General features: G+C 41.3%; 1 protein-coding gene across 1 annotated transcript in view; it reads left to right on the top strand.

The window, feature by feature from the left end:
- plxna2 (plexin A2) overlaps positions 1-19,725 on the top strand; it is a 231,996-nt gene that overhangs the window by 15,850 nt on the left and 196,421 nt on the right. The window contains exon 2 of the mRNA XM_054783875.1: positions 14,519-15,789. Within this exon, the coding sequence (XP_054639850.1) occupies positions 14,611-15,789 (1,179 nt within the window). The 5' untranslated portion in view covers positions 14,519-14,610. The remainder of the gene's footprint in view (positions 1-14,518; positions 15,790-19,725) is intronic.

The following is a 19,725-nucleotide window of genomic DNA, read 5'->3' on the forward strand; positions in this document are numbered from 1 at the left end:
ATCAAACCATTTGTCAGTGCCAATGTGCCCATATATGTTGTACAATGTATAATAACTTCATCTATGTTGATTTAATCATGAACCAATCAAGAACCAATGTTATAATAGCAGTAAGTAGCCAACTGCTGAGTCAGCATTAATAGCACTGATGGGTTGAATGTAAACAACAGTACGACAAGCGTAACGTGCAGGATTTTCACACCCGCAGCTGGGCAGCAGCATTTTAAAGCGAATGCAGAGCTGGATATGTTTACAGTTAAATATGTCATCAAGCCATTTGTCAACTTCCAAAAGTGGCTAAATATGTTGTAGAATATATAACAACTTACAGGTATTTTCTTCTTTATCAACAACTATGTTGCATAACATCGCAGCAACAGAACCAATGCTGTAATAGCGGCAAGAAGCAAACTGCTTTGTCAGCATTAACATCGCTGATGAGTTGACCGTGTGAGTTGAACAGTGTGACAAGTGTAACACACACGACTTTCACACCAACAGCTTAGTAGCAGCAATTTAAAAAGCGCATGCAGAGGTAGACTTTGTCACTCATGCTGCTTCAAACGCAGCAACAGCCATCTTGGGGAGGTAATTAAAAAAAAAAAACTGCATGAGAAGGTTGCTGTTAATGCCAGTGTTTTTTCATGTAGTGCTAATTTGAGACCCCGGTGGTTATTTGCGCTCTTAGACCAGACGCCCGGCGACGGTTAAGTGACTAGAGCATATACGGCACATTATTCCGTGTAAATCTCACTTTTTTCACATTTTCAGGGGTTCTTGTTGTATGCCAACACAAAACAACTATAGATTTTGAAATGTGTTGCCTCTCAGACAGTCAAATTGTAGCTTACGGCTGTTAGCGCCTTAAAAAGTGGTGTCATTACCCCATTGCAGCTTCTGGACTCGAACGTTGGGTTTCAAGCACTGTTAGCTTCATCTGCGATGCTAAAACCCAGGCGTGACCTCCGACCCCGTACAGGGGTTTGACAAAAAGACAGCATGTGCACGTCTAGTTTCCCATAAATCCTCAACACGATAAGATAGTGCTGTTTGTCAGGAGCTCCTGGTTGAACTTTGACCCTTGAGCAGGCCACCGGGTCACACACTCACACAAGTTTGTGTTCATTGACCTACAGTAGATGAAAAATGTATTTCTTTGCTTCTAAAAATCTGACCATAAACTCATCATTCAAAGTCCCGCCTGCTAGTCCTTCAAGGGACCAAAACTATTTTACGATATTTACATTCAAACAATAAATGTGTGCTTTAATGTAGTTTGTTATGTATTGGTCAATAAGTTCATTTGTGTTTTAAAAACTCCAGCAGCCCGTTTAGGCAGGAAACTATTCTGGTCAAAAATCATGGTCACGTTTAAAGTACTTCAAATATTTTATTACACGCAATTAGCAGAATTCTTGTTGAGCAATTTGTCATAGCAGTCAGGTGACGCCTGAGGCGCTAACTTTGGGAACCTCACGCCGTCACGTAACCATTGGTCTGTGCGGTAGGAGAATACGGTATTGTATAAACTAAAGACTCAGCGCTATCATGCTAGGTGTTAGCATGCTAGCAGCTAGCATTTTAGCATTGTTAACATGTTAAAATTACCATGTTCGGTTTTTTGCTATTTCAAAAGGTAAAAACTTACATAGACAGTGTTTTCATATTAGGTAAGCATGCTAACAGTTAGCATTATTAGTATGGTACTTTTAGCATGTTAGCATTTAAGTCATTTTCATTGGTATAAATGTCCACAAAGACTATGGTAAGTGTTAGCATGCTAACAGCTAGCATGTTATCATTGCTGACATTAGCATTTAACTTTTTTGCTATATTCAAAGTATGAACTTATATAGACAGTGTTTGCATGTTAGGTGTTAACATGCAAACATGTTAACATTGCTAGCATGCTCATGTTATCCTTTCATAGGACCTCCATAGACACTTAGTGTTATCATGCTAGGAGTTATTATGTTAACAGTTATCATGTTACCATTGTTAATATGCTAGTTATCATGTTAGCATTGAAGTTATTTTCATTGCTGTAAACTTACACAAAAACTAAGCGCTATTATGCTAGGTGTTGGCATGTTATGAGCTAGCATGTTAGCATTGCTAGAATTAGCATGTTAGATGTTTTGCTATTTTCAAAGGTATAAACATACATAGTGTTAGGTGTTATCATGCTTACTGTGAGCATGTTAACATTGGCAACATGTTAATGTTAGCATATTAGAATTTCTAACCACTTTCATAGGTATAAACTTACATATAGACTGTGTTATCATGCTAGGTGTTAGTGTGCTAACAATTAGCATGATGGCATCATGTGGCATGTGACACACCAAATTCTCATTCATACGAATTTTACATTGTTTGACAATTCACATTTAGCAAAACTGTTTGTTCTTCCTGTGCTGCCTCCATGCCCATGATTGGTTGGCATAATCATTGCCCCGTCAGCCCCTCTCGCCGTCCCTCCCAGCCGTGCTATTAATGAATTTGGTGGCAAATTGACTTTTAGCATATCTGTGTTGCATCACCGCATGGTTACATCATTTTAAAGCACATCCCGCTTGGGGGTACTTTTTTTTGGGTGGGCTTTCCCTCTGTGGTTCCAGTGGCATGATCACATGACCAAAACCCTTCGATGTGGCTGCAAATGAAGGGATTACTTTGAGTGACGTGACCCCGCGCCCCATGGCCGCTAATTAAAGCCACCAGCAGTAACTCTTACATAACACATCTAGGCTGACGGAAATATTAGATCACAAGCGCTAATGAATAAACATGCCAATGTAGTACGCTAGTGTACGTCAATACTTCCTACATGTCCCTGCCAACCCCCCACCCGTGCATGCCAGTGTGTGAATTTGCCCCACATAGCAGCCAAGACCACATGCCAGCTTTAAGGAGCTCGTTACACAGCCAGGGTGGCGACTGCATGGCGTCCTTCCTTCCTTACCTCCTTCCCTACTTCCTTCTTTCCTCACCACCCACCCGGACCCGCCCACCACACTCGTATTGTTCCGTTTGTTCAATTGGAAGTGGAATTTGGCAGCTGTCCCAACACTTTTGCACGTACTGTATATGTTTTGTACGCGTTAGCGCGTCCTGGCTGGTACACAGATTATTGCGCTATTCCGATGTTACCAAAGTAGCAACTCTATTCTCCCTGCACTATCCTAATGACTTAGTAGCTGTTGGTTGGAAGTCCAACTTTTGCATATGGAGGCTTTAGTTGTCCTGGCTGGTCCACCAATATAAGACTGGAGTAGCCATCTGAAGGTGCGTCGGGAGCAACAAAGATCCTGTTCTCCTCATTACAAGCCAGCGTAGCTTACGTTACTTTGAAGCTGTTATTTGAGGCTCGAAATTTCACATACGGTAGCTTTAATGTCTCGTGAAACATGAAAAATGATTATTTTTGTGGCTCAAACAGCATGAGTGTTTCCTGGCTGGTCCACCTGCGTGACCGTTACTTGCTATGCCACCAAAATGGCTAATCTGAGCCAGTGTAATGTCCATATTGCTTTGAAGATGTGAATTTAAGATCCTATTTTTACACATTGTGGCTTTAATGACTAGCTAAACATGAAGAAAAGTTATGTTTGTGGCTTAAACAACATGAGAGTGTCCCGGTGTGTGTCGTGTCCAGCTAAACATAAAGAAATGTTATTTTTTTGTGGCTCAATCAGTATGAGCCTGTCCTGGCTGGTCCACCAATGTTATTATTGCTTACTATTGGTGCTACAACAGCTAATCTGAGCCATCAGATATAGCATCCGTATTGCTTTATTGCTTTATTTTAGTTTCTAAATTTTACATACCGTGGCTTTAATGTCTAACTAAACATGAAGAAACTTTATTTTTGTGGATCAAACAACACGGGTATGGCCTGGTTGGTCCACCAACGCTCCTATTACCTACTCCCAGCGCTGAATTAGTTACTCCGTGCCCGTGTAGCACCCATGTGGCTTTGAAGCTATTATTTTTTAGGTCAAAGTTTTACATATTGTGTCTTTAACGGGTTGCTAAAGCCCAGAGGTCTTGAATAAGCGCTGCATGCTAATGAGCTGATGTTTGATCATGGAAAGCATGTTTATCCCAATTTAGGGAAATTTTCAGTTGTTGAAAACCTGAAAAAATGTATTATTTTTTGCATAAAAGTGACACAAATCTTGTCCTGGCAGGTCCACCAATATCACATAGCAATATAGCACTCCTCAGAGGTTGCCATGGTAATAAAAAAATGGTGTCACTCTCCTTTTCACAAGCCGGTTTTGGAACTGAATGATTTAGCAGGTGGTCGTTTACGGTCCGTTTTTACATACGGCGGCTTTAATGACTAGCTAAGCATGAAAAAGTTTATTTTTGTAGCTCAAACAACCTAAGTGTGTCCTGGCTGGTCCACCAATGTTACTATTACTTACAATAGGCACCAAAATAGCGAATCTGAGCCAGTGTAGCATCCATGTTGCTTTCAGCTATTATTTTAAATGTCAGAATTTCACATAATGTTGCTTTAATGTGTCGTTAAATCCCAGGTACCCCGATTATGCGCCACATGCTAACGTGCTTTATGTTTGATAATGAAAAGCATTTTTATACCAATTTTGTGAGATTTTTATTTGTTCAAAACATGAAAAAAAATATTATTTTTTTAATGAAAATGACACAATGGCGGTCCTGGCTGGCCCACCCATACAACCATATGCTATAGTGCTACATAAGTTCCCCAATGTTGCCATGTTATTAACAAAAAAAACATCCTAGTCTCCTTTTTACAAGCAAGTGTGGAATTGAATTATTTAGTAGCCCGTCGTTTAAGGTCCGATTTTTACCTATGGTGACTTTAATGTCTAGCTAAGCATGAAGTAAGCTTATATTTGTGGCTCAAACAACACGAGTGTGTCCTGCCTGGTCCACCAATGTTACTTACAACAGGCGCTAAAATAGCTCATCTGAGCCAGTGTAGCATCCATATTGTTTTGAAGGTGCTATTTTTGGTCACATTTTTTCCCACATTCCTCGAATGTGCGCAAAATTTGTTTGATCATGAAAAGCATGTTTACCCTGATATTTATGAGCTCAACACGTGACAAAAGAGGGTTTTATTGCATAAAAATGACACAAATGATGTCCTGGCTGGTCCACCCATAACACACAGCGCTATGTAAGTTCTCCGAGGTTGCCATGTTAATAAAAAAAAAGATGCTTTTCTCCTTTTTACAAGGCAGTTTGGCATTGGATGATTTAGCAGGTGGTCATTAAATGTCCGATTTTTACATAAGGTGGCTTTAATAATGTCTTGCTACAGGAAAATAAGTGGATGGAAGCAACATGAGAAGTGTCCTGAATGGGCCACTATAATTCCTTGAACTGTAAATGAATCAGAGGTCCTTCTTATGACAAGTAAGTTTACATAGTGTGTCTTTAATGACCTGGTGATGCTAAGTCATTTTGGGGGATAAAAAGCATGCTCATTCAGTTGATTGCAGAATATTCAGGTCTTGCGCAGCACAGGTCAGAGTGTAGTATTTGTTCAGCGTGTGCAGGCAGATAAGGCGCGGTGGGCGAGGGCGAGGGAGCGTGCTTTGATAGCGAAAGCAAACACAGCAAACACGCGGTGTCGTCTGGGACGTCAGCAGCAGCCGCTAAGACGAGTGAGTTTCTTTTATTCCTTTCCTTCCACGCTCCTTGACTTTACAGCTGTTGCTCATCACAGTGCAATCTTCCACCCCCCCCCCGCCCCCAGGCTGCCCTTTGCACCTGCTACCTGCTGCCAAGCGTCTGCTTTGCCAAGTCCATTTGTCTGCTTCAGCGCCTCCTAAATGTGCCGGAAGATTTAGCCCACAAAGTAGTCGCTCACACTTGACTCTCTTTTACTGGAAAAAGCATCAAAAAACTGGGAAAAAACTGTCTGTTGAAGTTAGTTCATCATGTATAAACACGTACGTCGCCAACTGCTGGCCCGGCATGCACATTACATTCATTCATTGTCATTTTTTTAGATAAAAAAAATGCTGGCTTCAACTCGCCTGCAGCGTAAAACCCCGTAAAATTCATTTGGCTGTCAGGTTTAATTCACCGCCGATGCTATTTGTCGTTATGCCTCGCTCGGGCGGTCTTCGTATTTTACAGGCGTCCTTGCCTTTGTGCACGGTTAATAATGTATAGCCTGACACCGCCGCGTGGCCTCCTTGACTGAAGCGCCCCGACACGCTTTCACGTCCCGCCTTTATGCGAGCTGCGCCCCTAAAAAGAGCCCATTAACGGGACTGCACTCTCCATTACGTTTATTGGGGGAGATGTTCCCTGGCGTTGAGTTCATTGGCAATTTTCTTGTTAAATTCAAACGTCTTTGAGATGAGGTTACGTTCTGTTTGTGTGTCCCGGATTCACCGTTTGTTTATTTGGATGCCGCAAGAAAATAAACAGGCTAGTGTGCAAGTCTGTTGCGTAGCGCGGGGGTGTCCTTCCACCTTTTCTTCCTGATTCTCTTTAAAAGAATCAAACATTTAGTTCATATTGCTTTGCTAGTAAAATGATGTTATTTTTCCTTATAATATTAGGAGTTTATTCTTGTAAAATTGCGACTTTTTTCCTCGTTAGAATGCAACTTTTTTCTCTTAATGTTTTGGACTTTATTCATGTAAAATTTCAGCTGTTTTTGTTCTTTTCTGCTGTTGATTTTTCCAACAGTTTCACCTTTCTTCCTGTACATTTTCTTCTCTCGTAACTTTGACTTTTTTTGCTTTATTCCCATTACATCATAACTTTTTCCCCAAAGTAAAAATGACAACTTTTTTGGTGAGTTTCTCATATTACGACTTTTAAAAAAAAATCACTTATTTAATATTTCAACTCGTTGCTACTAAAATGATGTTATTTTTCCTCATAACGTTACGAGTTTATTCTCGTAAAACTGTGACTTTTTTCCTCGGTAGAATCCAACTTTTTTATCTTAATATTTTGACTTTATTTGTGTAAAATTACAGCTGTTGTTTTCCTTTTCTGATAATTTCACCTTTCTTCCTGTAAATTTTCTTCTTCAATTTATGACTTTATTCCCATCGTTTTCGACATTATTCCCATATTATTATAACTTTTTCCCCATCTTAATCCCCCCCCCCAAAATTTCCCTCATATTACGTCTTAAAAAAATAACTTCAATTGTTTTTTTTTTTATTTCAACTCTATTCTACTGAAATGACTTTGTTTTTCCTCAAAATATTGCGAGTTTATTCTCGTAAAATTGCGATTTTTTTGTCATTACAATACAACTTTTTTTCGTAATATTTTGTTTTTATTCATGTAAAATTACAGCCGTTTCTTCTTCTTTCTGCTGTTGTTTGTTTAAAAAAAAAAATCCAACCATTTCAACTTTCTTCTTCCGTAATTATGACTTTATTCTCAGAGTATTTTGACTTTATTCTTGTAATATTCTATCTTTTTCCACAACCTAATTTTCCACAAATTACAACTTTGTTTTTTTTTTTGTTTCTCATATTTTTGTATGTTTTGTATGTTTTTTTTTTAATATTTCAACTTTATACTACTAAAATGTGGTTCTATTTTCTCTTAATAATTTGACCTTATTCTTGTAAAATGACTGCAGATTTTTCCATATTTGCTGTTTTTGTTCTGTTTTTTGTTAAATTTAGTTTATTAAATTCATTATTTTGGTAATTACATTTTTAGAATGCGTCACGGGCCAATAAAAAAAACTGCTGCGGGCTGAAAATGGCCCCCGGGCCGCACTTTGGGCACCCCTGACATGATGTGATGAGAAACATTTGATGAATAAAGTGAACGAATGTGAGCACACCCCTCACATGTCTCCAAGTATTTGATTTTCATGGGGCAGCGCTGAAGAAATGACACTTAGCTAGAATATAAAGTAGTCTGCGTACAGCTTGTACGGGGGTGTAAGCTTACTGTCCCCTCAAAATGTGCTCGCAGTTGGAAGACAGGTGGAATTCCTTCGTGGGGTTTTTTGAAAGCATCGTTCAACATCGATGCCCTCCGGCTCGTCAGCGCTCGCTTCTCGTCTGGGTGACATCCCACTCTGCTTGTTGTCTCACGCGCCCGTCAAGCATTCCCCTCTTCTTTTTACAATTCATATTTATGGAAATGGACCACAATAGAGAGCAGAGGCTGTGTGTTTTTTTTCCTGAGATGAAGACAGACTAGGATGTAAGCTAACAGCAAGGATGCTATTTGTGTCGGGGGGGGCAATTAAAGCATCCTCTCTTGCTGGAGATCATGACAGGGAACTTTCCGGCAGGCGGGAAAGGCGGGCAGAAGTCATTAGAGTGAGGATGACGCGGCGCGGGTGTCATCTTTTTACACATAAACCAGCTTGCTGCTGCTTTTCGTGACACGTTCATGTGCCCTTGATGATGCGCCAGGCTGAGACTCAATTATACCCCCACCCCCGTGTCGCCACGGTGTGTTTTAATGATGATGTCTCTGAGGATGATGAGGATCACTATAGTGGAACGCCCACCCAGTGCAAAGTGCACTCGTGTGCACACTTAATGGCACTCGAGTGTGCTTTAATGTGCCATAAATGACCACACTGATGCTGTTTTTAATGCAAAGTGAACACACGGAGCAAAGGCCGGCCTTGCATTCCTTCTCTTAGCATGTCCAATTATTCTAGGCAAAGATCATCTATATCACAGGAGCGCTATGCTGTTTTTAGGAATCTACCGAAAAAATCCTAGTCAGAGATCCTTTACATGACAACAACACGCCTGTTGTTCCAAACCTGCTGTTTGTACCTTTTAAGGACCTACTGTTAAAAACAGCAGGGACCTTTGACCTGGAGCACTGCTGCCACATACAGTAGATCATCTTGATAGATCCTGTCTGCATTACAGTGTATGACAAGAACACCTTCAGTGGTGTGTGTGTGTGTGGGTGTGTGTGTGTGTGTGTGGGTGTGTGTGTGGCGATGTTTCATTGTGGCTTCCATGCAGGGAAGCACAGCCAATGAAATGATGGCAATTACTCAACACACTTCTGTTGGCTAGGAGGAAGACAACTAACTCCTCTTTGGATGGATGGATGGATGGATGGATGGATGGATGGATGGATGGATGGATGGACGGATGGATGGATGGATGATGGATGGATGGACGGATGATGGATGGATAGAATGATAGATGATGGATGAATGATGGATGGATGGATGGATAGAATGATGGATGATGGATGGATGGACGGATGATGGATGGATAGAAGGATGGATGATAGAATGATAGATGGATGGATGAATGATGGATGGAAGGATGGATGAATGATGATGGGTGGAATGAGGGGTGAATGGATGGATGTCAGGAAGGAAGCATGAATGATAGAATGACTGAAGGATGGATGGATGGATGATGGGTGGAATGAGGGGTGAATGGATGGATGTCAGGAAGGAAGGATGGATGATAGAATGATGGATGGATGGATGGATGATGGGTGGAATGAGGGGTGAATGGATGGATGTCAGGAAGGAAGGATGGATGATAGAATGATGGATGGATGGATGGATGATGGGTGGAATGAGGGGTGAATGGATGGATGTCAGGAAGGAAGGATGGATGATAGAAGGATGGATGGATGGATGGTGGAATGAGGGGTAAATGGATGGATGAATGCAAAGGAGGATTGATTGATTGGATGATGGAGGAATGGAAGGATGGATGGATGATGGAATGAGGGGTGAATGGATGGATGTCAGGAAGGAAGGATGATGGCTAGAATGATGGAATGAAGGGTGGATGGAGAGATAGACTGATGGATGGATGATAAGAATCAGGATAGAATGGTGGATGGATGATGGAGGGATAGAAGGGTGGATGCATGCATGGCATGAAGGATGAAAGGCTGGATGAAAGGAAGGAAAGATGGATGGATGGATGGGTGAAAGGAATAAGGATGATCGGATAGAATGCTGATGATGGTGGGTGGATGGATGAATACATGGCTGGATGGAGGGATAGAATGATGGATGAATAGATGGCTGGATGGAGGGATAGAATGATGGATGAATAGATGGCTGGATGGAGGGATAGAATGATGGATGAATAGATGGCTGGATGGAGGGATAGAGTGATGGATGAATACATGGCTGGATGGAGGGATAGAATGATGGATGAATAGAAGGGTGGATGAGGGAGTGGTGGATGGATGGATGGATGATGGAAGGAATGGAGGTTGAATGAAAGGAAGGAAGGGTGGATGGATAGAATGATGGATGGTTGGATGGATGAAGAGTATAAACCAGTTCTTAGTGTTTGTGTTCACGTTGTTGTTTACGTTGGTGCTGTGTTCCAGGCTCATGCCTTTGTTGTTGTTGTTGGCGTTGGCGTTCTTGTTCCTGCTTACGTCTGCTGGTGTCTGCGTCCCTGGTCTACTTCACGTTCTTGTTCACGTTCTTGTTCACGTTCTTGTTCACGTTCTTGAACACGTCGTCATCCCGGCAACAAGTTCATTTTGAAGGAAATCCTCTCATGAGCAGCGAATGTTCGTCTCGGTGGAAACGCTGCCAGGAATGAAATTAATTGCAAGGACGGAAAAAACAACAACAAAAAACATCTGCTTGTCTTTCATTGATGTTGTTGTGATGGCGGCAGAACGCCGTCATCAGCTTCCGCTTAGGCGCTGAGATTTCACGCCGCACCGTCATCATTAAAGGGAATAAGGCGCTAATCCACAGGCATGAAATTACAATCTCCCTTTTCTTCCTCTTCCTGTCGTGACAACAACGCATGCGTTGGGTCGGCGTGAAGGGATTTACGTGTTGATGTTCTTTATCTCTCCAAAGACAACGTCCCAACGTGCTGTGTGCGCCAACGCCGAGACGCTTAGCATGCTACCGACAGGTTTCTCTTTTGACGCGTCCTTCCCAATATGCTTTTGACAAATGGAAAAATCCAAGATCATTTTCAGGAATGGCTGCCTCTATGCTTCATAAATGAGCATGTGACCTTAAGAGAGCTCGGGTTTCCTTTGCACTTTCTCATGCACTCCAGATCATTATTCAAGTTAAACAGTAAGGCATAGGAAATAGCAGCCTGTCTCCAATTATGGCCCCCTTCAAGTATACAATGAAAAGGCTACTAAAAGTATTTCCTTGTAAAGCGATAGTTCACATAGCTAACTTTCATACATCCAGCCTGTGTAGGATTTCCATTCATAAAAATAATAATCATTCAATTAACGTTAAAGAAACCCTTTTTTCACACATTTTCGTAACAAAGCGTGTTCATTTCTCCACAGTCAAGGATGTTAGAAAGTGCCTTGAAACACTGCCTGCACACTTAATAATGCTTGTATGGTGGCCACAGTTTGACCCTGGAACAGACAAATTGTGTGTTAGCACAAACGCGAGCGTGGGAATGCTGCTGGGTGGAACTCGTCCATTAACGCTGCTTTCTGGGGAGCAGGAAAGATGAGTGGTGAATGATTGGGCGCTGGCACCAGAACCCCCAGAATGGGCCAAAGCAGTAATTAAAGGACCCTCAGGACGTGCACTGCAAGTTTATTGATGCATATGAAGTCTGGAAAGACTAAACTGTTCTGCACGTGTCGGATGTTCTTTATCTGTCCCACAAGTCTTTTATTAGCACCGCGTAGTCGCTGCTTCCTCTCCTCTTTGTTTGTGCAAGCTCAAGAAAAATCAAACACGTGACTGCTGAGTCAGCTTTTTCAATCGGCACGTTCATGTTTTAGAGCAGGGGTGTCCAAGGTGCGGCCCCCAGCTGTTTTTCAATAGGCCCGCAGCACATTCTAAAAATATCATTTCAGCTGTAATCCAATGAGAAAAAGTCATCATTTAACAAGCATAATGTTGGATTAGAAGGAGAAAAGAAGAAATATTAAAGAAATAAAGAATTTAAGAGTTGTAGTATTATGAGAAACAAACCGAAAAATGAAATAACGTAATTTTTGTAAAATTAGGTTGCGGAAAAAGTTATAATGTGATGATAAAAATGTTGTATTCCAACAAGAAAAAAGTCACAATTTTATGAGAATAAACCTGTAATATTATGAGGAAAAATAATCACTTAGTAGCATAGAGTTGAAATATTCAATTATTATTATTATTATTATTATTATTATTATTGTTGTTGTTGTTGTTGTTATTATTTTAAGTTGTAATATTATGAGAAACAAAACAAAATAAAGTTATAATTTTTGGAAAATTAGGTTGGGGAAAAATTTAGAATACCGTGGGAATAAAGTCAAAATATTACAAGAATAAAATAAGTAAATAAATATTCAGAGAAAAAAGTCGTATTCTAACAAGAAAATAGTTGACATTTCATGAGTTTTTTTTTGTTTAAATCTATCAAACTTCTTATCATATCAAAGTGACCCTTGCCTTCTTTCACTTTTCAGTATGTGGTGGCCCTCGCTGTAAATAACGTTTGGACACCCCTGCGTTGGAGTATGACATCTCCTGCCCTGCCCTGATACATTTTTCCCCACAGGAAATTGTACAAATGGAAATAGTCTGTGCCAGGGTCAAGCTGCGGCCACCATTTAACTGTACTGGCCATGTTATCATTAAGTCATGTACAAGTGCAAAAAGAAGTGAACCACCGTTAATCACATTATTACTAACGATACCTAAAATATATATATATTAATATATACAGGACATACAAAGAAATATTTAATCAATATTAATATTGAAATACCTAATAATATAATATATATATATAAAAACAGATTTAGCTCACATGTCTTTCGTTTTTGCTTCAACAGTTTTTTTCTTGTTGGAAGTGTAAAAAGAAGTGAACAGCTTTTAATATGAATACATTCAACGATAACAGCGTGTAATACGTCATACCAGCGGTGACTCGAACCACAGATTTACCTCAACTTTTTGTTTTTCCCACCAATGTTTTCTTGTCATGCAAGTGTAAAAAGAAGTCAACCATTGTTCAAGTTAGTACTTAAAAACAACAAAAATGTATCGTGCGTCATACCAGCGATGATTCACGCCACAGATTTACCCCACGCAGCTTGCTTTTTTGTTTTTAGTGCAGCTTTTTTCTCTTGTCGTAAGTGTAAAAAGAAGTTAACAACTGTTAATACCAATACTTAAAAACCAGTAAAAAGAAGTGAGCGGCTGTTAATGTAATACACTGAATGAGCATGAACACGTGTGATGTGTCTTACCAGAGTTGATTCCAACCGCAGATTACCCAACAATGTTTACCCAACGCTGTCTTGTCATACAAGTGTAAAAAGAAGTTCAGCACTGTTTATATTAATACATAAAACACAATATACTTGTAACGTGTCATGTAATATGTCATTCGGACCGTGATTTGCCTCTTATGTGTGTGTTTTTTTCTTTTAACGTGATTTTTTTCTTGTTGGAAGTGTAACAAGACATGAACTCATGTCAATATTAATACATAACAAAATTTAATTTGGCATACCAGAGGTGATTTGCATTGTAGATTTGCCTAACCTATTTTTTAGCCAGTGCGTTGGTGCCATACAAGTGTAAAAAGAAGTTCACCACTGTTAATATGAATAAATAACAACAATCCAAGTGTGTAACGTGTCATACCAGAGATGATTGACATACCACACACGTCTTTCCATTTTCTTTTAACCTCATTGGTTTTGTTTGTTTGTCGTAAGTGTAAAAATAAGTGACCTGCTGGAATGGAAGCACAGTAACATCCGACTTCATGCGTTATGTCTTATTGTATTGTGTTTTCTTCCTTCAGTGTTTCCCGTGCATTCACTGATGGTGCTATACCTGGATCAGGGAATCCCAAACCCCGGAATGCTTGTTCGTCTTTCATTATTCCAAACTTCACCTTTGATTTGCTGGAAATGCAAATTCCGAGTTGACGCCCCCCCAAACACATCCTCCCTCCGGCTGCAGCTCGGCTGTAATTACGCTTGTAGCACCGCTGCTCCTAATCCTCCTTGATGTCAGGCCCGTCATTGTCTCGACATTTGTTAGCCCCCGACGCATCGCCGCTTTCGATGGAGCGTGCCGATAAAGTGCGTGCTGCCCTGCCGGGGAATGATCTGATAAAGTCAGCTGGAGATCAGCGCTGTAAATAAAAGCAGATTTATACACCGTACGGTATCGGCGTGAATCGTGTTGTTTCCTCTAAAGGTACAGTATCGAAATAGTGCCTTTATTTTTCTCATATTTTTCTGCCTTCATTTCGTTTCTTGAAAGTTTGTTTTCCATTGTCCTCCCTGAAATGTCGTCATGAGTCACTGCACCGTGTGGTGGGGGTTGTGTGTCATTGTGTGGGAGGGTTGTGTGTTTGGGGCTTGGTGCAGGGTGAGTCAGGTCAGGCTAATTTCCGTTGCCGTAACTTGCCTCTCCTTTCCGCCGCCATCCAGCATGTCTTTGAGGAATGTGCACCTTAACGCTTTCCTCCCTTTGTTTTCTTAATCCGCGGGAATGAACTTGACCCTGAGTCATACCGGAATAATTAACACTCGATTTTCCTCTTTCTTCCCCCCCACCCAGAAAGATGTGAAGAGCCTCGCGACGCTTGGACGGACAAGTTAGCCTGCAGTGGTGTCCATCCGTATTCCTTCCTTTGTGTCTTCTCCCTAAAAATGAAGGCTTCCTCACTTGAATCCATAATGGGATTGTTGATGCCTTTGCTAGCCTTGTGGCTCCTTGCGCCCCCCGCTGGCTGCGGCGCCCAGACATTCACTAGCTTCCACCCGGAGCGGCGGGACTGGTTCCTAAACCACCTGACCGTACACCAAACCACAGGAGCGGTGTACATCGGCGCTGTCAACCGCGTCTACAAGCTCTCGGGCAACCTGACCCTCCTGGTGTCCCACGACACGGGCCCCGAGGACGACAACAAGGCCTGCTACCCGCCCCTGATCGTGCAGCCCTGCTCTGAGCCCCTGGTGTCCACCAACAATGTCAACAAGCTGCTCCTCATCGACTACTCGCAGAACCGTTTGCTAGCGTGCGGCAGCCTCTACCAGGGCGTCTGCAAACTCCTCAGACTGGACGACCTGTTTATCTTAGTGGAGCCCTCGCACAAGAAAGAGCACTACCTCTCCAGCGTCAACCAAACTGGGACCATGTACGGGGTCATCGTGCCGTCGCAGGGCCAGGACGGCACCCTGTTTATTGGGACGGCGGTGGACGGTAAACAGGATTACTTCCCGACCATCTCCAGTCGAAAACTTCCTCGCGACCCTGAATCTTCCGCCATGCTCGACTACGAGTTGCACACAGACTTCGTGTCCTCGCTCATTAAGATACCGTCCGACACGCTAGCGCTGGTGTCCCACTTTGACATCTACTACGTGTACGGCTTCGCCAGCGGCAGCTTCGTCTACTTCCTGACCGTGCAGCCCGAGACGCCGGAAAACGGCATGTCGTCCAGTGGCTCGGCCAGCGACCTTTTCTACACCTCACGCATCGTCCGCCTCTGCAAGGACGACCGCAAGTTCCACTCCTACGTCTCGCTGCCCATCGGTTGTGTGAAGAACGGCGTGGAGTACCGCCTACTACAGGCAGCCTACCTGGGCAAGCCGGGCCGCTTCCTGGCCGCCTCGCTTCACATCAACGCCCAGGACGATGTGCTCTTCGCCGTCTTCTCAAAGGGACAGAAGCAGTTTCACCGGCCGCCCGACGACTCGGCGCTTTGCGCATTCACCATCCGCGACATCAACGCGCGCATCAAGGAGCGCCTGCAGTCGTGCTACCAGGGCGAAGGACACTTGGAGCTCAACTGGCTGCTTGGGAAGGACGTGCAGTGCACTAAAGCGGTGAGTTCCACCTGACAGAAACATGTGCTTTGATTGGTTGGAGGCTCAGCAGACTTTAGACCCCAGCTATGATTGGACAGTCTAGTCAGTAAACTACTGGAGTTCTAGAGGAGACCAGTTGGTCCTGGGGGTAAAAATGATTCTATTCACCTTGCAATACCAGTACAGGGGATCATTGGATTAAAAGAAGTTATAGAAGGACTAATCCTGGAAAAGTTTCCTACTATTAGCATTTAAACTTTTTTTTAAAGATATGTAGCGAAGCCTCATTAAAAAGTCAATCTTGCATAATAGGGAACCTATCAAAAAATGGAAATTTTGCTGTTGTGTTTATTAGTGCTGCTTCACACACTTCACACACCTTCTTCGTTCTTCACATCCTCGCGATCAATAGGAGAAGAGAGCAATGTTTAGGTCTGCTAGTTTTACAGTGTGAAGACAAGCAGGACGAAAATGTGAAACGGACCAAGATTACACATTTTATAACAGAGAAAGTGAAGAGCAGGGGTGTCCAAAGTGCGGCCCAGGGTCCCTTTGTGGCCCTCGGCTATCTTTTTATTGGCCCACAGCACATTCTAAAAATATAATTTAACAAGAAAACTCAGAAAAAAAAACAGAAAAATTGAAACATTAGTAATTTTACATTAGTAATTTTAAGACAATAAAATTTTAAGAAGTTGTAATCTAACGAGAAAAAATTGTAATTATTTTTTTTTTATTTTTTACAAATTACTGGAAGAAAAAGAAAGTTGGAAAATTAAATAAAAAATTAAAGAAATAAAAAAAATAATTTATTAAGCTCTATTTTAAAAAGAAAAAAGTCACCATTTTTTGAGAATAGACATGTAATATTATGAGAAAAAATAAATAATTAATAATAAATTTAAAAAATAAGAAAATTTACAAGAAGAACGTTGAAATAGTTGGAAATTTTGAAAAAAAACACAGCTGTGATTTTACAAGAATAAAGTCAAAATATTGAGAGAAAAAAGTTGTATTTTAAAGAGAACAAATGCTAAATTTTATGAGAATAAAGTCTTAATATCGTGAAGAAAAATAATGTCATTTTTGTAGCATAGAGTTGAAATATTAAAGAAAACGTGTTTTTTTTAAGTCGTAATATTATGACAAACAAACAAAACAAAATATTTTTTGGAATAATTAAATTGGGGAAAAATGTTCTAATATTATGGGAATAAAGTCATAAATACGAGAAAACAATTCAGTAAAAGAAAGTTGAAATTAGGGTCGCTCCAATCAGGGTTGGATGCTGCCGATTCCGATACTGATCATCCATGAGTGAAATGGTCTGATACCGATCACATAGATTAAATGTGCATTTTTTAATTTACTCTTGGATATATGATATCAAAAGGAATCATAAAATCACCTTGATTTAGACAAAAACATATTTGACTGCAATAGTGCGAGGCACAGGTGGTAGACATTTGTGATCGGCCTTGAAAGGCATTTATCAGCATATGCTAATCACGTACTTTTTCACGGAAATCAGCAGATTTTGATCGGTGGGTGATCGATTAAAGCATCCCTGGTTGAAATGGTTGGAAAATTAAAAAAAAAAAAAAACAGAAATGGAAAAAAGAGGTCTAATTTTACGAGAATAAAGTCAAAATATTAAGAGGGAAAAAAGGTTTGCATTTTAACAAGAAAAAAAGTCTCAATTTTAAGAGAATAAGCTTGTAATATTCTGAAAAAATTTGTGTCATTTTAGTGGCATAGAGTTGAAATAGTAAAGAAAAAGTTGTAATGTTATGAGAAAAATTGTAATATTTGGAAAATGAGGTTGGGAAAAATATATATTATAATATTATGTGAATAAATATTATGTGATAATATTACGTGAATAAAGTCATAATATTATCAAAAGAAAATGTATGCATATTTTTTTAAGAAGAAAGTTGAAATAGTTGGCAAATTAAAAAAAAAAAAACACCAGCAAAAATGGGAAAAAAGAGCAAATATACAGTATCTAACTTCTTAGCAAATGTACATGTGTAGCTTTACAAAATATCAAAATGCGTCCTTTCATTTTTCACGAAGTGGCCCTCAGTGCAAAAAGTTTGCACACCGCTGCAGTAGTGGCTACTTTTGCTGCTGTGGTAGCGCTCATTCCTCAGGTGGAAATCCGAGCAATTATCTCGTGAAACAAGGCCACTGATGTGCTGCAAGTCTCTTGGTTTTGCTTCATTCCCCAGGAGGCCGCGGTTGCTTGTTCGCTAATAGATATTTAACCATGTTTTCATGACTTTTCATGTGCCTTGTACAAAGCTTAGGTCCACATGTATCCCGAGGCTGACCTCTGATCAGCTTCCTTTGTTGCCTACAATTGACTACTTTTATGAAAATCACTGACTTCCTAATTAGCGGCACGTCCGAGGTTATTATCCTGAGAGAGGGAGGAGTTCATCTCCGCTGATGGGTTCTTTGTCTCGGAGGTGCGAGGAGAGGTTAGAGGAAGGGCGACGATGATGATGATGATGATTAGGAGGAAGAAGAAGAAGCTGCTGCGGTGACAGTGTCGTGACAAACGAGTGCCTGTTTTTCCCAGCTTCCCCGCAGAATCCCCAAATCATGGCAGCGTGCGCTGACGGCTGCCGGGCTGCACCGCCCACGACATTCCGGCACGCGTAGCGTGGCTCAGCTGTCACATGACACGGACCAGGAAGAAAATGAGACGTTATAAAATAACATCCTTAAGACCGTGTTGTCGCGGCCCGTAAATCCATCCCATAGTATGGATTATGCAGATCAATGGATGAGAACGTCTGGAAGCTTACACAAATTCAACAAGAGGACGGCGGACGCGCTTACAATGTCGGCTCAACGCTAAATCCCCGAGTCAAATGGCGCAGAGGCATTGGGAGATAACACCATACATCATTTATGCTTCAAGACTAAAAAGCTCTTTTATCCTATTGCTGTTCTGGAAAAAGGTGTTATGGAATATTAAGTAACTGTACTCAAACGCAGCTTGACAGTGAGAGAGGAGTGCTCATTAGTTTATTGTACCTTTCCCGTTTTGGGGGGTCCCTGAACCCCCCAAAATGATTGATGCACGATATAAATACAGTGCAACTTCATTTCCTGGCGTGACTCCTGATGATCATGATGCACGTTTGTAAGGAGACAGAGACGGGACACTTTTTTTCTTTTTATTGCACACATGACTTTTTTCACTGTGTAACAGGTACACGCTTCTGCCTTTCATGGCAGAGGGCATGGGTTTGATTCCCAGCCAGGGTTGCGTCAGGATGGGCAACTGGCGTAAAAGCCTAGCCACAGCCAATCACACGATTTTCTCGCTGTGGTGAACCTTGGAAAAAGTGAAAAAGTCCAAACATGCACCAATTAGAGGGATGCTGCCTTTGTGTTAAAACATCCAGCACAAACAAGACGCTGAATAATGTCACCTAACTATCTGATTGTGGGACGGTGTGTTGACTGGGTTCTGTATGAAAGGCATCTGCTGTTACGACTTTGATGCGCCAAATTTGTGGGAAGCTTTGAAACCAAAGCCGGTGAATTGCGGCGTCTGTCGACTTCAAAACCCAATTCCATGTCGGTGCGTGTTGTACAGAACAGTGGTGCAGAAAAAAGGCAGCTTTTGCTCACAAATGAGATCCTTTTTTCGCAATTTGTTTCAAATGTGATGAAGTGAAATCACTGGCAGGTCATAGAAAAACAGAGTTCTGATACAACTGGTGCCAGTTATACAGAACAAATAGAGGAAAAACGTATTCAGTAAGATTCCCATGATACATTTCTGATGCTTCCTCTGTAGCTGTGAAATATCCGGGTTGACGCTGTGGCGTCGGAGCCAGTTATACAGAACATTGATGTGGAAAATAGTTGTGTTTTTACAGGCAGGTAAGAATCCTCTTCGGCACTTTAACTATGATGACATGAAATCCTTAG

This window comes from Dunckerocampus dactyliophorus, chromosome 1 (genome assembly GCF_027744805.1).
Source record: "Dunckerocampus dactyliophorus isolate RoL2022-P2 chromosome 1, RoL_Ddac_1.1, whole genome shotgun sequence".
NCBI lineage: Eukaryota > Metazoa > Chordata > Actinopteri > Syngnathiformes > Syngnathidae > Dunckerocampus > Dunckerocampus dactyliophorus.